General features: G+C 44.3%; 1 protein-coding gene across 3 annotated transcripts in view; it reads left to right on the forward strand.

Annotated features, from left to right (window-relative positions):
- Positions 1–13,942, forward strand: part of Tmcc1 (transmembrane and coiled-coil domain family 1) — a 130,171-nt gene extending 116,229 nt beyond the window's left edge. For all 3 annotated transcript variants that reach the window (XM_032905857.1, XM_032905858.1, XM_032905859.1), the window contains 2 exons: positions 10,353–10,488; positions 12,879–13,942. In XM_032905857.1, coding sequence (XP_032761748.1) covers positions 10,353–10,488; positions 12,879–13,193 — 451 coding nt within the window. In that variant the 3' untranslated portion in view covers positions 13,194–13,942. The remainder of the gene's footprint in view (positions 1–10,352; positions 10,489–12,878) is intronic.
- The last annotated feature ends 10,436 nt before the right edge of the window (positions 13,943–24,378 follow it).

Below are 24,378 nucleotides of genomic sequence, written 5' to 3' on the forward strand. Positions count from 1 at the left end.
TACACCCAAAAAAAGAGTAATGCTTTAGATTGAAGTTCCCATCCTGGGCACTTGCCTAGTTTCTTTTTCATCAGGAATATAACCCTGGTTTGGTTTTGATCAAGGAATATGCTATGTTGCTCTGTTGCCCAGTTCAGAGACCAAAAACACTTACTTCCAAGATCAGTAGTTATTTATGAGTTATAAATACAGCAATTTTTTTTTCCAGCAAATGTTGATTGCGGCCTACTTTAAAAACCAAGCAGCTTCAAGAGACAGAGACAGGCAGATCTCTTGATTGAGTTTGAGGCCAGCCTAGTCTACAGAGTGAGTTCCAGAACAGCCGAGAAACCCTCAAAACAACAAAACGAAACAAAAAAGCTTAGTGTTTAGGTTTCCTCTTTGCTAACAGTGAATGAAGCCATGTTTAGATGTTTAGAGTCCTTTTGAATTGATGTGATTTAGGAAAGGCCTTAGACTAAAACTTGTTAAAGTGAGGTTTTTGGTCTCTTGCTTTGTCTAGGCTGAGTTGCAAAAATGACCTGCTAGAGTCATACATAGTACTTAGAGCCCATCCCCATCATAGCTGTCATGAATGAATGAATGAATGAATGAATGAATGAAAATGACCTGCTAGAGTCATACATAGTACTTAGAGCCCATCCCCATCATAGCTGTCATGAATGAATGAATGCATGCATGCATGCCTACTCAGCTTGGCAACGTCAGGGATTAGAGCTCCGTGAAGGGAGTTTTTGGTTTTATGAACACCCCTCCCCTCCTCCCTCCTACCTACCTTTTGGTTGGTTGTGGATGTTTAGTGAGACGGTGGAGCTGTTCCCCGAATTCCCTTCTCCCTTATTATAATTTAGACAAGTAAACTAAAGAATCATAATATTAGTAATGGTCCTTTGCTGTATAGATTTTCTTGGGTTAGTAATGGTGTGGGGACAGAGAGGCAACAGATAAAACGGGTAAAAACCTGAGGCATAGCAACTTGGGTCAGACCCTTGCCCAACTCACTAACAAAAGAGTTTAAAGAAACTTAAGGAGTTCCTGGGCCTATTTCCTTACTTGTGGAATTGAGGAGAGAATGAAGGTGCTAGTGAAAACAGCTTTGTAAATTCAGTGCTTGGAGGCAGACCCTTCAGTGAAGGGTTCAGAGGGTAGTTACCATTCTGTTATTGTCAGGGGCCAGCAGTTTAAGGTTTGGTGCACACGATGAATAAGTAGATTAGATTGAATCTTGAATTCCTCCACACTCCTCCAAAGAGAATGCCAAAACATCTCTGCGGGGCTCTTCTGGTCAGCCCATTTCAGACCAAAACCTAGCTAAGGCTGTCAGTAAAAAAGTTAGTGCAGGTAACAGGAATTGTGTCTTAGTGATTGAATGGTTAGGTCAGGTCAAGTGACCGATGCAGTGTTCTTTCCCATTGTTGTACAGACTTCAAATTTGACCAATAACACAGAAAACAGAGACAATACAATAAATCTAAAAACAAGAAGTAGGACTGCGAATAAAACTGAGCAACAAATGCCTGAACTCCAGTGAAAAACTGGGGTTAGATATGTTTTCAGACTTGTTTATGACAGTAGTCTTGCTGTGTGGCCCAGCCTACCTCAGATCTTCTTGCCTCAGCCTGCCCCAAGTGTGCAACACACCACACACATAGTTTGGGAAAGTTGTATGTTTGTTTGTGTTTGTTTGTTTGTGTTTGTTTGTTTGTTTGTTTTTAACAAGGTAGTGATCTGAGCCCAGCCCAGGAGAGCTGCATTCCAAGATGCCAACAGTGGCCAAACTCTCTGTGCTTAGGAATTTGCAACATGGCTATGACTTGCTTCTCCTCCCTGATGCTTCCTGCAGATTAGAGGTGTTTCTATGCTAATGAGAAACACCTGTTTTACAAGTTTAGTAGGATTTCAGCTACACAATAACAGCCGAAACTTTCTGTTCTTTTTCCGGAAGTCCTCATTTTCCATGTAATTGTTTGATGTGAAAAGGGAAACTCACACTGGTTAGTTGTGGCTAAGGAATTACTGGGACCTTGTCAGCCCTGCTCACAGCATCTTGTTTCACCCTAAATTCTAAAGCTTTTCACCCTAAATTGTTGCAGTAAAATAAATAACTGAAGGTTGAGAGGGTTATGTGCCCAGTAGTCCATTTGTGAGATATAGAAGAAAAGCCATTCAGTTACTAGAAACAGTGAAAACTTTAAGTAAAATTAAGAACATGGAGGGAAATGAAGACTTAGGGTTAAAAAAATTATTTGTGAGCAGTGGTGTCATCACTGCTAGAGAGCATGTGTCGAGCAGTCATCGAGCAGCCTTGCTGCTGCCGTTGCTTTGTTGCATTTACTTATTTTATTTTGAAGCGAGGCCCACGTGCCACCTTCATGTGGTTGGAGGACACAGGACAACTTGCTATAGTTTTATCCTTTCCTTCCACCATGTGAGTTCTGGGGATAGAACTCAGGACATTGGGCTTAGTGGCAGGTACTACTGAGACACCCTGCCAGCCTAAGAAGTCTTTTTGAACCACCCCTTCTAGGGATTTTTAGAAGTGACTAAGATCACAAAATAGAGTATTGAAGCCCGTGTAGTCTTGTAGCTTGAACTGGCTTTTACCAGCTGTCTCCTTATTGGCATAATTTTGCTTTGAAGTAGAGAGATTTTTTTGTTTACAGCATAGCAGGTGACAAGGTCTGTAAGACCAGAAAATTGTAAGATTGGATTTTAATCCAAAACCTGGACTGAACAGACTCATCAAGCTAGTACAGGGTACATAATTAAAAATTAATTAATTTAAAAAACCATTTCTAGGGCTAGGGATATAGCTTCCTGGGTAGAATGCTTACTTAGCCAGCATGCATAATGCCATGTGCCCCCAGCCCAGTACCACATAGACTGAGTGAGCTATGATATACCGGCAAACCAACACTGAGGAGGTTTTATATCTGAAATTCAGGATCATCCTCCACATAGGGAGTTCAGGGCCTGGAGACAATGTCTCAAAACAAACAAAAATGAATTATAGTATCTCTCACCAGACATTGTTCTAAAAAAAAGAAAAAAACAATACCTTTGTTTTTGTTTTCAAGACAGTCTCACTATGCAGTTGTACTTGTCCTGAAATGATGTAGCCCAAGCTAGCCTTAAATTTTTTATCCTCCTTCCCAGCCTTCCGTGTGTTGGGATTTCAGACATAACCCACCACACTTGACATAAAGGCAAAATGCTTTCTCTGCTGTTGATTTTGCCGGAGGCGTGGACAGTGGGGCCAAGCAGATGCCATCAGACCAAATTAGCAATCACAAGCTTGTTCCAGAGAATGTTCCAAGTCTTGGAACTGCCCTCGTAAAATAACATAATTCACAATTTGAGAGATTCTGTTTTTAATGATTTGGTTTTTCATTTGTCTGTTGAGACAGAATCTCAAGCAGCCCAGGCTGGCCTCTTACCTCCCAGTAACCAAGTATAACCTTTGAACCCTTATGACCTTGTTTCCATGTCCCCCGGATATCTATCACAGAACTACTAGCCCTCTACACACACACACACACACACACACACACACACACACACACTTTTTTTTTTTTCCTGTAGTGGTGGAGATGGACCCCAAAGGCTAGATGCATCCTACGTAAGGCCTGTTGTACCAACTGGGCTACAGCGCCAGCCTTTTTGTGATGTTTTATTTTCATTTATTTTGTTTTGGAAAAGTGTAGTAATTTCAGTCTGGCTTGAAACTTGCTGTGTATAACCAGGAAGGCCTGGAACTCACAGTCCTCTTGCCTCAGCATCCCAAGTGCTAGGATTACAGGTGTACACCTCTATATCTGGCCTGTGTATTGAGAATGTTAGGTGAGAAAAGGAAGAAAAAAGATCATGAGCACTTTCCTTCCCAAGTGAACAGTCTATAATAGCCACATTGGGGGATGAAGGCAAAAGTCAGGGCTTAGGAATTAGGTACAGGTAGTGGAAAAGCACAGCCCCTTTACGTGTCTGTTTCATATCCTGATATTCTGTGAGCATCAAGAACAGTGGGGAACACTAAACTGAACAGCAAGTTGCAAGCTTTAGGATACAGAACCTGGGAATGTCTAAGATGATGTCTATGATCACATGATGCTATAATATAAGCTCATCCCTATTCATGTCATATGTACAAAGAAGTTTGATTTCTCTGATACATGGACCTGGAGTGGTGTTATAGGCCCTTGGGAATTCTTTGTTAAATAACGTTCTAAAGTTCTCACTAGTGGAACAGAACAGTTCTTCCAGCCAGGTATTTTTGCTAATATTTGGCTTTATCTTTTCAATCTGAATCTGTCTATACTCTTACTCAGCCCTCTTCTGGTCAAAGCTTTAAGCCATCATGTCTAAAGAGCCACATCCAGCCCTCACTGTGACTATGGGACTTGAACCACTGACAAGCTGACTCAGATTTTTTACTTTTTAAAGGAGCTTGTAGATGTTGACTTCTTATCTAGTTTGAAAATGGCATGACAGGTTAGAGTTTTAAAATATAGGCTTTTAAAGTCAAACCTAGATTCACATCTTTTCTCCTTTACTTTGTGGCATTAGCAGGTAGCGCTGGGATTTCTGAATTTTAACTGTTTCTTCTGAGAAGATAATACCTCCCACCTTCCAGGAGGCCTGATAGGTTTTCACAGTAGGGTCTGAGGAAGCAGTAGCTGTCTGTTTTCAGTCTGCTCTTTGAGTACATGAGCCACATTTAATTCCCAATAAAACTTCCTAGTGATCTTTTTGTTTTTGTTTGTTTGTTTTATTTTCCAAGACAGTTCTTACTATGTAACTCAGGCTGTCCTGGAACCTACTATATAGACCAAGCTAGCCTTGACCTCACAGTGATCTACTACCTCTATCTCCCAAGTGCTGGAATTAAAGTCATGATTCACTACATCCGGTCTATATAAGCACCAGAAAGTATGTGTATGGGCTGTGGGTCAAGAGGTTATGGTGCAGTCCTGTCACCATGCACCCTACTAGACACCACCTCCCTGGTCCCTGCCAGCTCCAGTTACTTACCATGGCCCAGGAGTTACTCTGACTTTTGGTGTTGGGTTGGACCCAGAGCTCACTAAATACACATTACTGCTGAGCTTTATCCCTGCAAGACCTGGAGTTTATATCATTTTAAGGGGCTGGAGTGTTCACCTAGACTTTTAATAGAGTGTTCACCTAGTACGTGTCAGGTTCTAGGTTCTAGCACATGCACCGTACCAAAAAAATTACTTAAAAACATAGTATATTAGTAAAACATTACAGTATCTGATGAATTTAAGTTTTATCAGATCACTTCCATAGCTGACACGTATTCCAGGATCTGAGTAGATGAGCTCCACAAGCATGGGGTGCTGTTCTGTAACAGCAGGAAAACAGAAAGCACAACAGAGGCATCTCTCAAGGGTAAAGGAGACCTAAATAGGATTTAATAACATAATAAAAATGATCAGACTGTGATTATTTAAATTAATGTTTATTTCTTAAGGAATAGAAGCAAATAGGATATAATTATTGTTTATTATATGATAATTAAAAGAGATAACATTAAAGGATAGAGTAGTGACTCTGGCTAAGAATATTCACTGTACTAACTTGAGGATCTGACTTTGGATCCTCAACATCCAAGTGAAAAAGACAGATATGAGACCAGCGTTAGAGGCAAATGCCTTTAATCCCAGCACTCAGGGACTCTGTAAGTTCCAGACCAGACAGGACTATATAGTGAGACCCTGTCTCCAAAAGAAAGGAAGGAGGAAAGAAAGAAAAAAGAAAAGAAAGACGTAGCAGGTTTGGCTGCATATGTGTCTGTCACCCAAGCTCTACTAAAAACAGAGACAAAAGAATCCCAGGGGTTCATTGGCTACCTGTCTAGCTTATTAATGAGCTCCAAGTTCATTGAGAAACTCCATCTTAAGGGAATAAAGCAGAGAGGAATATAGTGTAACACCCAGTACCTTCCTCTGTGTTCTCATGGACTGCTTGCATACTTACAGACAGACACACACTCAGATACACCCATGCAAAGATGCAGAAACACAAGGAGACACAGATGCTGCAACATAGAATTACCCTAGAGACAATTTTTATAATTCTTAAAAGTGGATAAACTCAGCCATACATGCTGATAGATGCCTTTATTCCTAGAATTCATAGACAGAGGCAAGAGGATCACAAACTCAAGGCCATCCTGGGCTGGAAGAAAAAGACAAAACTTCGTATGCTGTAGGTGTGATTAGAAGTAAGAGTAAGCAAGGCCCTGGGTTCGGTCCCCAGCTCCGAAAAAAAAAAAAAAACAAAAACAGAAGTAAGAGTAAGGCTATAGCTGTAGCTCAGTAATAGAGGTCTTGCCTGGCATACAGAGTGATGGCTTCCTTCCCCTGCGTGAGTAAGAAGAAAGAGGAGGAGGTAGGAGAATGCAGAGAGACAGGGACAGAAAGGTTCACAAGAGGAAAGATAGGAGAAGTTATAATTATTTAATGATACTCTGGCACATTTGTTGATTGGTTGGTTGGTTAGTTTTTAGACTAGCTCCAAACTTATAATTTTCCTACTTCAGCATCTTCTTTAGCAACTCCTGTTAATATTTTTAATATGTAGTCTTCAACCATTCTCCTTGAAGACTTTTGGTCCTTAGGACACCACACACTCCTGTCTAATCTATCCTCTTCACCACTACCAAACGACTCATTTCCTTAAACATTGTCTTCTTTGACCACCTTCACCAGCTATCCAGAACCCAGTTGTTCAGTTATCCTGGGTATTTCTTTGTGAGCATTTTATCCTATCTAGAATTTCTGGTGATCGCCCTGAAACCTTTATGTAAAATAAATATATGTGTATGTGCTTACATGTGTGTGCTTCTGTGCATTAGAGATAATAAAATAAATAAAACTAGCCTTCCTCCCATGAACATTCTGTATTCTCATTTTGTAGTTTCTCAGGCAGACTATACCCCTTACGTGTGCCAAATATGATGGTTTAAATAGGAATGCCCATGATAGACTCATGTGTTTGAACACTTGAATGGTGGGGAGTAGCACTATTTAAAGGTGTGGCCTTGTTGGAGGAAGTATGTCCCTGTGGGGGTGGGCAATGATACCCTCCTCCTACCACATGAGAGCCAGTACTCTGCCTTCAGATAAAGATGTAGAACTCTCAGGCACCATGCCTGCCTGGATGCTGCCATGCCTCCACCTTGATGATAATGGACTGAACCTCTGAACCTGTAAGCCAGTCTAAATTAAATGTTATCTTTTTAAGGGCTGCCTTGGTCATGGTGTCTCTTCACAGCAATGGAAACCCAAACTAAGACACTTAGGACTTTATTGCTGTGAAGAGATACTATGACCACAGCAACTGTTATAAAGAACAACATTTAATTGGGGCTGGCTTAAAGGTTTCAGAGGTTCAGTCCATTATCATCAAGTCAAGAATATGGCAGCATCCAGGAAGGCATGGTACAGGAGGAACTGAGAATTGTACATTTTCATTGAAGGCTGCTACCAAAATACAAACTTCCAGGTAGCTAGGGTGAGGGTCTTAAGCCCATAACCCACAGTAACACCCCTACTCCAACAAGGCCACACTTCTAATAGGGCCACTCCCTGGTACAAGTATATTCAAACCACCACTTTCTACTCCCTGGCCCCTATAGGCTTGTTCAAACACATGAGTCTATGGGGGCCATACCTACCCATAGGATAATAAAAAGTATATTTAGTCCAACTTCCAAAGTACCCATAGTCTATAGCAGTCTCAACAATGTTAAAAGCCCAAAGTTCAAAGTCTCTTCTAAGATTCATGCAATCTCTTTAACTATAATACCCAAAGCAAGACAGGAAACCAGCTGGGCAAACTCCAAACTCTGCATCTCCATGGCTGATGTGAAAGCAGTCAGATCTCTAACTCCTTTTTCATCTTTGTTCACTGCAACAAACTTCTTTCTTGTGGGCTGCTGTTAGCAGCTTCCCTTAGCAGATATCCCATGGCTAGCATTTCGAACATCTTGGGGGTCTCCAAGGCAACTTTAACGTTACAGCTTCTTGTTGCAATGTCTGGGATCTACATATGATCTTCTGGGCTCCTCCAAAGGGCTGGCATCACTTCTCCAGCTCTGCCCTCTGCAGCACTCTAAGCTCAGGTTGATCCACTCCACTGCTGCTGCTGTTCTTGGCGACCATCCCATGGTACTGACTGGCATCTCCATTACACTGGGGTCTTCCACTGCAACAAGGCTTCACCAATAGCCTCTCAGGCTCTCTTCATGGTGACAAGCCTCAAATCCACATAACCCCTTCACTCCTGGACTGTCAATTGCAACTGAGGCTGCACCTTCACCAATGGTGAAGCTTCAGCCGCTCTACATGACCTCTTCATGCCTTCAAAACCAGTACCACTAGGGTGACTCTTACACATTACCAAGTATAGCTGCAACACGAGGTACAACCTTGGCTATTTCTGGGACACAGCTTCTTTGTGCTCACTTCCCAGAAGATTTTACCTCAGTGATAGTGGTCCCTTCTTACTCACCACTAATTTCTTAGCTCTAGCTAACCAGCATCAGTTGTCCCAGTAGCCCCTTCTATTTTTGACTCTAAAGAGTCACATGGCTGTAGCTGCCGAATTCAGGATCCCCAACCCCTGGAACTTGTTTTATAGATTGATCTTGAATTCAGAAATCTGCATAGCTCTGTCTCTGGAATTCTAGGATTAAAAGTATGTACCACCATGCCTAGGCCTAAACATTTCATTGTCATTGTTCCTCAAGATCCAGATGAAAAGGTCATGTCTTCAGTTTTCAAGATCTGGATCACAAGTGTGTCCCTCCAGTTCTGGTCTGTAGTTCATTCCATATTATTTGAGACTTCCTTGTCAGTGCAACTAATATAAATCTCTTTACCTTCGCCTCAAGCAGACTCTTCAGATAAGGGCAAAAGGCAGTCCGTCTTTACCAGAATACCACAAAACTCATCTCTAAGCCACATACTGAAATTCTTCTCCACTGAAACCTCCTGGGCCAGGTCTAGACAGTTCAAATCACTGTCAGCAACAAAGTCTTCCGTATTCTTAGTAGAATTGCTCCTTAAGCCCCACTTAAAGCATTCCACTGCTTTCCAAATCCAAAGTCCCAAAATTTACATTCTTCCAAACAAAAGCATGGTCAGGCTTCTCACAGCAATACCCCAGTCTCTGGTACCAACTTCTGTCTTAATTAGGGTTTCCATTGCTATGAAAAGACACCATGACCAAAGCAGCCCTTATAAAGATAGCATGTAATTGGGGCTGGCTTAGAAGTTCAGAGGTGTTCAGTTTATTATCATCAAGGCGGGGGGCATGACAGCATCCAGGCAGGCTTGGTGCCTGAGAGTTCTACATCTTCATCTGAAGGCAGGCAGGAGAGTACTGGCTCTCGTGTGGTAGGAGGAGGGTATCATTGCCCACCCCCACAGGGACATACTTCCTCCAACAAGGCCACACCTTTAAATAGTGCCACTCTCTGAGCCAAATGTATTTAAACTACCACACTAAGTAAGACACCAACCTCATTACTGTCATAAGAAGTCTGTACTTCTTTTCCTTCTAAGTAAGGTCCTTCCTTGCACATCTTCACCCTCCTCACCTTCCAAGCTTCTGTTTCTATCATTCAGGCTTTATCTCTCATTCTTGAGGAGAGTGAGGAAGTTTTTCCTGACTCTCCACTAGACATTGCCATATTTCCCTGCCAATCTTGGCTACATGAAATCCTGTTGATGTTTTTCTCTCTCCCCTTTCCCTGTAGAATGAACGAAAGGCAGATGCTTTCTCTTGCTTACCACAGTATCCCAGTACTTTGAATATGCCTAGCATGCAAAACACTCTCAATAAATGGGTTGACAAATGTCCCAAGCACTGCTTGGCCGTAAGGATGATGCACCCTACTGGCTCTGGCTCGCTGGGGCTCCAAATCATATATGTCTGGGTATGTAAGTTATCTAGTGTTGAAATAAGTTACTGCTAATAGTGAGAAGGTTCATTTCCATTTGTTCACTGTTTCTCTCCCAGTGAGATTTGCTTAAAGAGTTTTTGCTTCTCCACACTCAGAGCAGAATAAGAACTGCTTCAACATCACAGGTGTACAGAGCTAACCAGGACTGTAGAGAAAGCTGGAAAGCCATGATGCTGTAGGATGGCTTTGTGACAGCTACCTTTCTGGAGACTGAAAGCAACAAATGCTGGCACACGGTAGCCTGGGCTTGCTCAAGCTCTTGGCTTCTGTTTTCTTTTGTAGAAAGGATTTGGAGATTGCTCTAAATTATATCAGGATGGATGCAGAATGTTTAAAACTCCAACCTTTCTCCCTCTCTTAGATGTGAACGACTAGAAGAGCAACTGAATGACCTGACAGAGCTCCACCAGAATGAGATCCTGAACTTAAAGCAGGAGTTGGCCAGCATGGAAGAGAAAATCGCCTATCAGTCATATGAACGGGCCCGGGACATCCAGGTTAGTATGAACAATAAGAAATAAGAAAGGAAGAAAAATGGGCAAAGACAGGAACCTGGAGAGTCAAGAAAAGCTCCTGTCGGTTGCAGCACACCTGCTTTGACCCAGTGATGTCATGCCATTTGGGGGAGGTATAGCTCTAGATACTGGCAAATGTCTTAGGGACAGAACAGTATCCGTCTGAGAAAAACTAGAACATCGCATCTGTTGGTTGTTGTCCTGGAGCTGTTCAGATGGCGCTTCTGGCCACCCTGCCTGTCTTCTGCTTCTATGTAAAGGGCTTTTGTCCGTACTGTCTAACAGGTGGCACATGGCATGGCTTGTGAGAAACCCCAGCAGTGAAATTGATTTCACTTCTCAATGGAGAGAAGTGGAACACTGGGGTTTCTGTTTTCTAGGGAGATTCTCTGAGAGATCATGGTAGGTTTAAGAAGGCACCTTGAGGGGTTGGGGATTTAGCTCAGTGGTAGGGCGCTTGCCTAGCAAGCGCAAGGCCCTGGGTTGGGTCCCCAGCTCCGGAAAAAAGAAAAAAGAAAAAAAAAAAAAAAAAAAAAGAAGGCACCTTGAAAGAAGCTAGTATAGAGAAGAGGAACTTGTAGAATACCCACCCACAGGAATCAAGGCACTGTCCTGTTTGCCCAGCTGACATCTTTTTTAGGTTCTTGAATTTTATTTACATTTTCTTCATCCCAAGTTAATTCTGGAATGAGTAGCATCCATTATCCATTTTTGATCTAGCTTCAGCCTGAAGCTATCTGGACCTTACCTTACATCCTAAGAAAGCAGAAGCCATTGAAGCCAAGGCTGGAAAAATCCCATGGTTCCAACCACTTTTTGTCTTGGGAGGATGTCTGTCCTTGCTAGGGGAGAAGTTTTCGTTCCCCGAGTGGTAAAATGCAGTTTACATAAGACCTTAGGGAGAGCAGGTCACTTTAATGCCCTCTGTAGAGTGTGACCTGAAAAGGAAGTGTGCCCTTCTTACAGCAGGGCCACAATTCCCTTTCTCCAGTCATGGATGTTTTGACCTAAAAACATCAGATAATGTGTTAATGAAGCACACTGCATCATTGTTAGAATGGGAAAAACCCTTCCGAGGGGCCTGACTGGTAGAGTGTGACCTGTACTATGAAATGGTACAGAGTAGCTAGAAAAGAATGAGCTAGAGCTGGGGAGGTGGCTCAGTTGGCAAAGTATTTGATCCATAAGTTCAGATTCTCAGAACCCACATAAGTCAGATGAGGAGAGCCAGCTAGAAGGCACAGCATATAAAGGGTGCTTACCGTGTAAGCCCGCTAACTGAATTCAACCCCCAGAGCCTGGTAAAGGTGGAAGGCGAGAACCTATCTTTGTCCTCTAAACTCTACACTTATACCCTGGCACACCCACACATATGCAAACAATGCTATAATAATTAATAACAATAATAATAATTTTCATAGTGTCATGCACTTATAATCCCAGCAATGGCAAGATGACAGACAAATCCTTGCAACTTTAATAAGTTTGTCAGCTTGTCTATCCTATGTGGCAGAGCTGCAGCTAATAAGAGGCCCTGTCAGAAACAAATTGTGGAAGGTACCTAAGGACCAACACCCACAATTGTCTTCTGACCTTCACACGAACATGCACCCGTGTCCATGTGCATGTCTATACACACAAGAATAATGTGTATCATGAATTTTGGACATGGTGTGATCAAGACCTACTATTGAGTGAAAAAAAAGAAATAGAATAATAATAAGTTATGGATCAATTTGAGTAGAATACTATGCACATAATGGTAGGAAATACCTGTGAGAACCCCATGCTAGGCAAATACACATGTACAGTTAAATACAGGTAAAGGGTAACTAGTATGACACTACTACCACAGCAGCACGGTCTAGAACTGAGAGACTGTTTAAAGTCAAACACATGGATGTGTCTTGTGTACCTTAGACTCATGATTTCTAAAAGGATAAAACCCCATATAATTGAGATCTTCTTATTAAAATATTGTAGGCCACTCAGGAGTGATGGCACGTGCCTGAGCTCAGCCTTCAGGCGATGGAGGCAGAAGAACCTAGAGTTCAAGATCATCTCAGCCATATGGCAAGCATGAGGCCAGTCTGAGATACAAGAGACTCTTGTCTTAAATGTATAAACAGATAAATAAACTAAGTAAATTCTAGGCAGAATAAATCCAAGCATGTTCCCTGCTCCGCATAGTTATTCTCCTAGGGGTGCAGTAGATGGAGTGGGAATAATGCACCTGCAGTGCATCTGGCCTTTCATACCCCGACTTGTAGCTATTTGAAATCCTTGTCGTGGCTCAGGATGCGCCTGGCTCCCAGGCTCGTCCAGCTGTACTTTGGAGAGTAGAAGCTAATCATGCCCTATTTGGCCCACAGGAGGCCCTGGAGGCCTGTCAAACCCGCATTTCCAAGATGGAGCTGCAGCAGCAACAGCAGCAGGTGGTGCAACTGGAAGGGCTGGAGAATGCCACTGCCCGAAACCTTCTGGGCAAACTCATCAATATCCTCCTGGCTGTCATGGCAGTCCTCTTGGTCTTTGTGTCCACGGTAGCCAACTGTGTGGTCCCCCTCATGAAGACACGCAACAGGACGTTCAGCACTTTATTCCTTGTGGCTTTCATTGCCTTTCTTTGGAAGCACTGGGATGCCCTCTTCAGCTACGTGGACCGACTCTTCTCACCTCCCAGATGATGCTGGCACAGAAAGCAGTGCTCCTCACCGTCTGGCGAGTGCATGCCAAGAGAGCTAGACAGCAGCATTACCCACTCTGAAGTTTTCTACAAGAGAGTTGAGTGAATCTGTTTACATTTAGAATAATGTTTTTTTCTTCAAGAGACGCAATTGCAATAGTATTTTTTAGATTTTATCCAAGAAGTTTTTTGGGCAAAAATCTTGGATCATTTTTATGTAGCATGATTTTCCTTGGGATGCAAATCTGAAACAGTCCTTTAACATGAACAATCTGCAACACACTGAAGGGCATTCTGAATTGATGCTTGGAGTACTGCACTAAACCCACTAAACAGATGCAAAAACCTGACCAGGCCCAACACCCACCCTGCCTGGGCTCCTCTCCTCATCCAGACTAACTCTACTGTGAAGTCCCACCACATTCCAGGTTGGAATTTTAGATTCAGGGTGGATTTCCCCTGCCGTGGAAGAACACAGGCATCTCCCTAGCTTTCTCATGCTAACCCTGAAATATGATCACTTCTGAACCTGCTCCTTTCTTAACTGCCAGGATTGGAGGCAAGATCATCAAGCCCATAGGATGACCGCGCAATCCTGTTCAGTATTGTGAAGTAGCCCTTAATCCTAACTTTTAAGCAAAATCCCTTGGCCGCACTTTTAAGGTTTGGTTGTTTGTTTTTTTATATATATATGTGTATAGTTACCAACTTAAAAATAAAAAATCCGAACAACATACTTGAAGAATGTAATACTCAAACTCTCAGTGCTTCCTTATAATTTCTAATAGAATTTTTTATTATTGTTATTATTATTGGATGGGTTTTTTTTTTTTTTGGTTGGTTTTTTTGTTTTTTGGTTGGTTGGTCGGTCGGTTGGGGGTTTTTTTGTTGTTGTTGTTGTTTTTGGAGGGGGTGGGAGGGTGGGGACTGGGTTGGGAGGGTCTTTATTTTTTCCTCTGAAATAAAGCAGTGATGTTTTCAAATGAAGCCGTGTGGATATTTCAGCGTGCTGCTCCCTGTTGTTTTGAAACAGTTGAATTGGAGACTCTTGCCAGTGCCGCCCTCTGCCACCCTGTGGCTGCGCTGGGCTCTCTGTCTCGATCACCTACACAGCACCATCTCCCCGGCTTGGCTTGGTTAGAGTGGTGAGGGCTTTACAGGGTCAGGGGACAAGACTACACAGATTATCGTGATAGGACTGGATTTTGTTTCCCCCACCCCCAAGTAAATGTTCACCCAGTGACCTTGGGCTGGGATTCTCTTTAGGATAAGAGGCTACTATGTTATGAGAGTCATAAATAACTCCTTGTATTTGCTTAATTTATTGTTTAACACCCCCTAACTGCCGAAACCAAAGTGATACGGAGTCTTGTCTGCATTTTGGCCTCAGCATCATTAACTTCAAAGCTTTATTCTGTCTGCCTGAGAGGATCCATTGAAGATGATTCTCCCAAAAAGCAGAAAAAGAAATGTCAGGTTAGAAGGGCCCAAGTTCTGGGTGCACACTCTTGCAGGCTTCCTACTAACCCAGGCTGACTCACACTATCTAACTGCTCAGTGGTTGTTTATAGACACTTAAGGAAGACAAGCTGAGCGTGGTCCTCATCATAGCCAGTTCCGTCACTCAGGTGGAGCCTGATTAGTCTCATAGCATTGGAGGTCACAAACGCCATTTCCAGGGTGACCTCTTTCTGTGTGCCCACATGATGCAAAGGGGTCATGTTCTATGCCCTGGACAAAGAAGTATGTTTGCCTATGACCCCATACCAGGGCCTTCTTTCAGAACTAGGATAGCATTGTCCTGTCTGTTGGGGAGGATGGTTTAGATAGACTGCAGCTCCAGCCTCCTTTTGCTTTGGCCAGCTGGCCTTCTCACTTTGATATTTTAACTCAGGTACCCAGTCTTCACTCCATCCCAATGCTTGTTCACCTCATAATGAGCACCTAGAGCAAGGACCAAAAGAAAAAAAAAAACCTAATTAAAACCAATGCATATTCATGCCAAAACAAATGGTCCCCATGCCCGTTTAAAAGGTTAACTTTGCCTGACAATATTGCATCAGCTTTGGGCAAGAGTGCCACAGGACACTATGACCTTGCTGGGCTAGCATTTGCTGCTGTAATTTAGTTGCCCTGGTATAAAAGAGAACCCACAGGGCTGTGGGAGAGACAATCCAGTGGCAACCCACTGACTTCTCTCTCCATTCCACAGGAACCCTATCTTCCCCAACCCCAAATGCCACTGTGACCCATAAGCTGAAATTGTTTCTAACTGCCTAAAGGCAGTTTCTGTTCTGAAGGAAAAGTCTGGAGCTTCAAAGAGACAGGGAGGCCTGCACTGATTCCCCATCTTCCTCTAGCAAACTGTCTTGGGAAGGACCTTCAGTCCTGGACAGGCCCTGTCATGGCTTCTCGCTGTCTTACCCCTGCTCACTCACCAGGCCCACAGTTGTCTGCACTCAGTGCTGCTTGTAACACATCTGTTATCCTGCCTACCTGTACTTTTTGCTGCCCATCCCTGTTGCCTTTGAGTTTCTTGGAATTGTGGCTGTCCTCGGAATCTCTTCTGTTCACAGCCCTTTTGTAGCCTTGCTCAATGGTGTTTTTAGCACTTGATCTGAGAAAAGCTTGCCCATAATTTAATGCTTCTTTTCCTTAAAAAAAATCCCACTAAAGGGAAGCATTTTTTGATCCCCTTGTCCATGCTTGTGCCTAGCCCGGGTGAGTGAGACTGGCTGTGTTGGCCTGGGTGACTTGTGGTTGTAGAGGTGGCCGTCACTCTGCACTGTTGATGGCTGGCTGCTCCAGTCTTAGGTCTTTGTATACTCAGTGTGTCCCGGCAATGAAGGCTTCCTACTCCTTAAGAGGTACAGTTGGATCCATCACTGATGGTGTTTCTTTAGCCCCGCCCCAATTGGCATAAATTATTTGTCACCAGAACAGTGGGGCAACGCCTTCCTCGCCAGCCATGTCTGACAGTGAGCACGCTTTGGTGTGGTCTTCACTGCGTTTGGTTTTGTTTCTGATCTTGTGTTCTAAGGTACTCAGTGAATCCTGGATTCTGAGTAAGTTCCAGTGTTCTGGCCTTGCAGCCTTGGACAATACACATTTCAAACAAAACCAAATGCTCTTGTCGACAAGCCAGCACAGGCAAAGCGACAGCTCACACAGTACCCCCAGTAGAATGGGATTTTGAATGTGGCTCTACAAGTTAAACATCTCTGTGTGTCGTGTATGCTAGGTGATACCCTTAGAAGGGACTGACTACTAGACTGTAAGTGTGCTTTATAAAAGTGTGTAAGACTAAAACTCACGTGCACGAATCGAAGCGTAAAGAGACGATACCTGTGAACGTGTGTGAACGTTAACACTGTAGTTGCTAGATCTTCAGCTGCTAATTGTTGAGAGAGAATTCAGTTCTGTTCTGTCTGGCTGCTGTGGCTTCTCAGCAGCACCTTTGCTGTACATAAAATGAAAATAAAGACCTCAGCTAGAAACCTGCCAATTGACTTGGCTTTGTTTTGGTTTTTTATTTGTGCGCACCCCGTTTTTAATGCTGGCACATCTATCTGGAGATTTTGGTTGTGGGTTGGAGTGAGAAAGAGGGAGAGAGATCATCACACAAGTATTTTGAAACTATAACCAACAACCAGAAAGTCGTCGAAACCTCTAAGGGCCCTAACAGCATCATTCCAAGTTGGCACTTCCCCTGTGATTCCTTTAGACTGCTAGTTAAGATTATGCTTTAAGGCTGGGGAAACAGCTCAGCTGGTAAATTGCTTGCTGCATAAGCACAAGGACCTGTGTTTGGATCCTCAGCCTCCTGGTCAAAGCCAGACGTGCTCATCTGTAATTTCAGAGGGAGAGAGAGCCCTATTCCTGGTGGGGATAGAAGGCCTTGCTCGTGCTGGGCAAGCCCTCAACCATTGAGTCATATCCCAGCTCCAGAATATTTTGTTGCTGTTGTGGTATGCTGACATTGTGTGTTTGTGCACTTATTATGTTGAACATGCAGAGATCAGAAGACATGCCATGTGTTTGTAGGTACCAAATTCAGATGAGGTTTAGTGGCTGTTACCTATACCCACTGAGCTATTTCAATGGCTCCAGAGACAGTAATTTTCATTAGACTTTTGCCATAGCTCAGAGGCTCTAGAGATGTAAAAGTTCTGAACACAGGACACCCAACAGGTGAATGACTTGGTCCTCATTCACAAGCCTTGTGTATCCTAACCCACCTGTGAGCTGACAGCATCACACCCAGCCTCAACTGGGTGTTGTGGCAAGAAGGGGTATCTTTTATGACAGCTTTAAAGACACTGTTGGAGTACCCTAGCTTACTGTGGGCCAGCCTACTATGTGTAGAATTCATCTCGAGAGCTCGAGATGTCATAGTCTAGGGTTCCACAGTGCAGAGGGGCTGACAAAATTTCCAAATCTGATTTATTACCATCTGTTAAAACCTTTAGCAGGCCAGGTGTAGCAGCATACTCCTTTAAACCCAGCACTGGGGCTTTGGGGACAGAAGTAGATAGAGCTTAGTGAGTTTGAGACCAATCTGATATACATAATGAGACCCTGTCTCAAAAATAAATAAATGGGTTGGGGATTTAGCTCAGCGGTAAAGCACTTGCCTAGCAAGGGCAAGGCCCTGGGTTCGGTCCTCAGCTCCGAAAAAATAAATAAATAAAAATAAACAAATAAATAAATGACTTAGAAAGCCAGCCAGGCCAACATGGGACACATGAGTCCTTGTCTCTGAACAACACCAAATTAGAACAAAACTTCAGAGGGTGAAACATCTGAGAAGCTATGATACAGAAAACATTAAGGGGTGGAGGGGGGCAGCTAGAGGGCTGCCTCCCCTGAAGGATTCAAATGTGTTGTCTTTAAACTGTAGGTTACACTAGATAGCTAGCACTCTTGTAAGGCCCCCTTGCTTAGTCAAGAGCAGTGGACATGGAGGAAGGGCGAGTCCCCAGGCAGGTTCCTCAGCTATGTCCCAGGTATGGACATTGATGGTGAGGTATGATGGCTCACATCTGTAATTCCGGCATCCAAAATATAATGGATTCAAAAGCAACCTGAGCAACGTAATGATAATCCATTGGGGAAAGAAAAACAACAACCAAAAGCACTTGTCTAGCAAGGGCCTGGGCTCCGAAGCCAGTACTTCAAACAACCTTACAGAATGGGAAAGGCAGCGGTCGGAGATGAGCATCTGTGGTATATGATTGGAAGAGAGATTTGGCTCAAGTCATATAAAGAACCTGCGTTTCCTGAAACACACAAGTGTAGTGGCACACACGTGTAATCCCAGCACCGTGCAGCGGAGACAGGAGGATCATGGGGCTTGCTGGCCAGCCAGTCTCGCATAGTTGACAAGCTCCAGGCCATGAGAGGCCATCAGACAATAAGGGAATGGCACCTGAGGAACAACACGTGGGACAGATGGTCATCTGGTATGCACGCACGCTCGAGCGCGCGCACGCACACACACACACACACACACACACACACACACACACACACACACACTCCCCTCAGTAGAAAAGGAGACAAAGGTTATGAACAATTGGTTCACAGAAAAACAGACACAGTAAGCATTCCAGAAAAAAATGTTTAGCTTCCTATACAATCTGTATGAAGTAAAAACAGCCAGTTGGAGAACTGTACTGATTCCCATTTGTGTTGAGAAATGTTTTATTTATACAAATATGTAAATGAATAGAAGCTCCACATTACACTGCTCCCAGCTGTTGTTTGAAGAGAGCTGGAAAAGGATTTCCATGATTGGCTCTTGCACAAGTCTTTGTGAAACAAACTTTTTAAAGGTTGATTTTTCAGTTATGTCTGACTATGTCTTCGTGGGGTATGTCCACAAGTGAGTTCAGAGCCAAAAGCCACAGAAGACAGCCAGAAAAGGGCATCAGGTCACTGGGGACTGAAGTCACAGGCAGCTGTGAATGCTGGGAGCAGAACTGGTGTCCTCGGTGAGAGCAGTGCATGCTCTTAACTACCAGGCCCTCTCTAGGGTTGAGCGTGAGTTCTTTTTAAGGGAGTATGTTTCTTCTCCTGTGTAAAACTTTCAAGAAGGTTTCACTGGGTGTCCTAGATTAGACACTCCAGCCAGCTCTGAAAGATCCAGTTGTGTACCTGCTGGGTGTCCTAAGACAAGTCCAGAACTTCTGCATCTCAGAGCCTCTGAGCCATGGCAAATGTCTGAGTGAAAAATGGTAATCTCAGGACCAGTGGGTGCAGGCACCTACCACTAAGACTGATTGATGATCTGAGGTCAGTTCCTAGAAAACACTTGGTAGGAGAGAAGCACTAAGTCCCACGAGTTGCCCTGTGACTGCCACATGTGCACAATGCCAAATGTGCAGAGATGCGCACGTGCGCGAGCACATACACACACACACACACACACACACAGAGAGACAGAGAATATGAGTAGATATAAAAACATGCATACACACAGAAGGTATAAGCAAATTCAAGCACATAGAAAATTGCCTCCAGTGCTTGAGTTGTAGGCATCTGCTCCTCCCCTGGCTTTATCTGTGAAGAAAGGGCATGGATGAGATAGCTCAGCCAGTGCTTCACATATAAGTTTGAGAACCCACAGGAGGAGGAGAACCCAACTTCTAACCTTCACATGTATACTTTGTCACACAAATGAGCAAACACACACACACACACACACACACACACACACACGTATGCACATTGTCATAGTCAGGGTTTCTATTCCTGCACAAAAACATCATGACCGGGGTTGGGGATTTAGCTCAGTGGTAGAGCGCTTGCCTAGCAACCGCAAGGCCCTGGGTTCGGTCCCCAGCTCCGAAAAAAAGAAAAGAAAAGAAAAAAAAAACAAAAACATCATGACCAAGAAGCAAGTTGGGGAGGAAAGGGTTTATTCAGCTTGCATTTCCACGCTGCTGTTCATCACCAAAGGAAGCCAGGACTGGAACTCAAGCAGGTCAGGAAGCAGGAGCTGATGCAGAGGCCATAGAGGGATGTTACTTACTGGCTTGCTTCCCCTGGCTTGCTCAGCTTGCTTTCTTATAGAACCCAAGACTACCAGCCCAGAGATGGCACCACCCAAAATGAGCCCTCCCTCCTTGATCACTAATTGAGAAAATACCTTACAGCTGGATCTCATGGAGGCATTTCCTCAAGGAAGGCTCCTTTCTCTGTGGTAACTCCAGCCTGTGTCAAGCTGACACACAAAACCAGCCAGTACACACATAACATTTTTTAAACAAAGAAGAAAGGCCTATAACAGAAAAGACTACACAGTGTCCTGTGCTGGGTTGTGCTGGACTTTGTCTGAGGTGGTCTGAGGCAGGATCTAAATGGGTTTGGACCCTTTGAGCGCTTCCAGCCTGGGAGTGATATCAGCAGTTAGTGTCCTCTGACCCCACAACTACAGAGCAATCTGTGCAAGACTGGCCTGCAGCAGGGTGCTGACCTCAGGACGGGAGCCATGTCAGTCAAGAGCTGAAACTGTGAGAGGGAGGGAGCAGGAAGAAGCTTCTCACCGGGTGAGAGGGAGCAGCTCAGTGGAGGCACAGAGTGATGGGGCTGAGAAATGACGGGATGCTTTGTGATCCGTGGTTTGGTTTTCACCCCCTTTAGAAGTGGATGTAAGAGGTTGAAGATCCCACACATGCTAGGCAAGCACTTGAGCACTGAGCTACACAGCGGCCTCAGGGGCCGGGGTTAGATGGGCCAAAATGGTTTGGGAGCGAGTATAAATTAGAGGAACTGTGTCAGCAAACCACAGGCTGAGAGAGCTAAGGTGAAGGGCTTGAGCAGGTACCACTCAAGTGAAAAACCACAGTGAGAACCAAGCTGCAAGCAGTGGTAAAGGCCACCTGGGAAGGTAGCTCAGTGTTTGACACTGACCACGATGCACAAGGCCTCGGGTCCCATCCCCAGTGCTAAAAAAAAAAATTAAAAACTAGACACTGAACACCATGCTGAAGGTTTATTTACCTGGTCACAAGAGAATCCATTAGACGTGCTGAGAGATGAGCCAGCCATATGTCTCAAAGCAATTACAGCCTTCCAAAAGGAACCAGTAACCAGTTTTTCATGTCATCCAAAGCAGCAGTATGGTTGCAAAATGATGCACGCAGGCTTTGGCCCTGGCCCCTGTAAATACCATAAGGAAGGGAGGTAAAAATCTGCCACTTCCTCCTCCTGGCCTTCCAAACAAGGAAGTAACAATCATTGTAAGGAAACAATTCACGTATTTTACAGGTAATGAGATCTTAGCTATCTCAGGCTAGCTTCTGACTCTCTGGAGCTGGGGATGACCTTGAACTCCTGAGCTTCCCGGCTCTCCTCTCCCTGTGTGGGATCACAAGTGTCCACTACTACTTCATCTGGCTTTAGGATTCAATTCAGTGTTTTTTTCAAGACAGGCAGAGGCACACATTCATAAACCCAGCATTCTTGTTGAGCTCTCTATGAGTTTGAGTCTAACCTACTCTACATAGCAAATTTCACAGCCAGAACTACACAGTAAGACCATGACTCAAAGCACTGACTATGGTTGTGTGCTTGTGTGTGTGGTGGCCATAGAGACCAGAAGAGGTTTTACAATCCCCTGGAGCTGGAGGCGTGGGTTCTGGGAAATGAACTCGGGCTCTCTGAAACAATACATGCTCTTAAGCAACAAACCATCTCTCTAGACCTTATTTTTATTTCTAATTATAAATCCATGGAGGTGAGGTGGGTATGTGTACGAATCCAGGTGCCTACACGGAGACCAGAAGCATTCGCTCCTCTGAAGCTGGACTTAGAAGTGGTCGTGAGCCACCCAAGTGCTGAGAACCAAACAAGGTCCTCCCTAAGAGCCATGAACGGCTCTAACTGCTGAGCCAAGCGTCTCTCCACCCCGTCAAGTTTTTTAAATATTACTTATTTTTCTATTTATTTAGAGTCGGGTTTGCTGTGTAGCCCTGGAAGTCCTAGAATTTGCTTTGTAGAACAGGCTAGCTTCACTAGCCTCAAACTCAAAGATCTGCCCGCATCTGCATCTCAAGTGCTTGGATTAAAGGCATGCACCACCCAGCCCATCTCAAGTTCCTCAGTTCTGAAAGAAGAAAAAGAAAAGAAAGAAGAAAGGAAAGAAAGAGACGGAGGGAGAGAGGAATGGAAGGAAGGACTGGGGAAGAAAGAGAGGGAGAGGGCAAAGAGAGAGAGGAAGTGAGAGAGGGGAGAGAAAGAAGAGCCACCCAGGGAGAATGGCGTAAGCCTGTAGCCCCAGCACCAAGGGAACCAACTCTGGAGGGTTGCAGGTTCGAGGACAGCCTGGGTTGTGTAGTAAGACCCTGTGTGAAAACGCAAACAAAAATCCCAGTTTCGTGTGACATAATCCAACTTATCTAGAACATTCTTACATTTCAGGAAGGTTTAAGTAGGGAGTGACCGAGCCTACTAACAGCAAGTCATGAGTGACAGTAGCTGTCTCCCTGGTGGAAGGCTAAATCCCATAGTCACAAGCTGCCCACTCCAGCACTTGATAAGAGGCTTCTTGGAAGACCTTGTGGTCAGGTACCGATGTCACTCACTGACATACCAGAATGTGTCTTTGTCCCCACAAAAGACCAAGTAGTCAAGATGTGGCTTTTCCTGAGCAGCCTCAGCTCTTGAGTGAGCCTGGGCCCCCCAAAATCTGTATATGTCAGAAAATTCTGGCCATCGAGATAGGAAAAGCACTTCCCAGGACCAAAAGTTACCAATAAATACACCTGGGCTCAACTGTCTCTGAGGCACTGTCTTTTGTGGCTCTGTCCCCAGTGTATACAGCAGGAGGTACCCATTCGAGAGTAGAACGTAAAGGCCCACTGTTTATCAAATCCTGCTTGATCTGCTTCTGAGCCTGCGGATGCTCTGAGGATGCAACCAAGCTGTTCTGACAAGCAAGAGCTCTGCCTCCCGTGGACGAGGCGCTGCCCTGGAGCACGGTTAGCAGGTTGACCCTCAGACTCCTGCACATCTGCAGTTCCATCAGCCAGATAGGGAACCGGGACTTGTTATCCGCCTGGGACGACGGTTCAGTGGGCCCACTTAAAGCTGGGCTCTGTATCTTTGCCCACCTGTAATTCCAGGGATCAGAAGTAGAGACACAGGAGGCTCCCGGGCCACTCAGTCTAGCTCAGCCATGGAGCTCCAGGTTCAGTAAAAGCTGTCTCCAAAAAAAAAGAAAAGAAAAAAAAAAGAAAGAAAGAAAGAAAAGAGAAGAAAAAGAAAAAAGAAAGAAAGAAAGAAAGAAAGAAAGAAAGAAAGAAAGAAAGAAAGAAAGAAAGAGTGGAGAGCAATTAAAAGACCCCCAGCTGTGAGAATCATCATGGTCACAAAACCTTGGCCCAGGAGCCTGCCTCCCTGGGCGAGGGTGCAGAACATGGGGAGGGGTACATTTGGGGGGTTGCAGGGGAGGATGCAGAGAGGCTTGGCCAAAGCAAGCCAGAAGCCTCTACACACACACACACACACACACACACACACACACACACACACACACCACTCATGCATGCACACACACATGCACATATGCAGGCATGCACAAACTGTTCTAGGGCTTCAAAACTAATATTGACTTGTTTATTAATTTTGAGGCAGGGTTTCACTCTGTAACCCCAACTGGTACCGCACTCATAGAGGCTCTCCTGTCTCTACCTCCCAAGTGCTGGGATTGCAGATGTGCAGAGAAACCCACGTGCAGCAAATGTCTTTCTTTCATGGTCCTTCCCAAAATCCCAAAATGAGAGTAGCTGTCTCCAGGGTCTAGGTTCACATTAAACTATTGCCCTACCCCAGAGCTAAGTCCCCAGACCCTCTCCTTAAAATTCGTATGTGCAATATTAAATTTTAAATCAGCCCAAGAAAATCTAGTAAGTTGAATTAAACCTGAAAAAATTTTTTAAAGACAACAACAAAAAAGGTAACATCTAAATGGCAGTTTCAGAACTTCCTACTGGGGCAAAAACACTATGAAACGCCTGGTTTTAGAGTAGGGTCTGCTAAGTCTAATGTCAACGGTCAAGCCATCTGCTACAGACCACCCGTGCAACTTGCCTGCGTTACTTGGGGGAGACTTGCATGTTGTTGGTGAGTGGGAGCGGCAGGACGTTAGAATATGATGGATCTGATGTAAGGAGATTCTGGAA

This window comes from Rattus rattus, chromosome 6 (assembly GCF_011064425.1).
Source record: "Rattus rattus isolate New Zealand chromosome 6, Rrattus_CSIRO_v1, whole genome shotgun sequence".
NCBI lineage: Eukaryota > Metazoa > Chordata > Mammalia > Rodentia > Muridae > Rattus > Rattus rattus.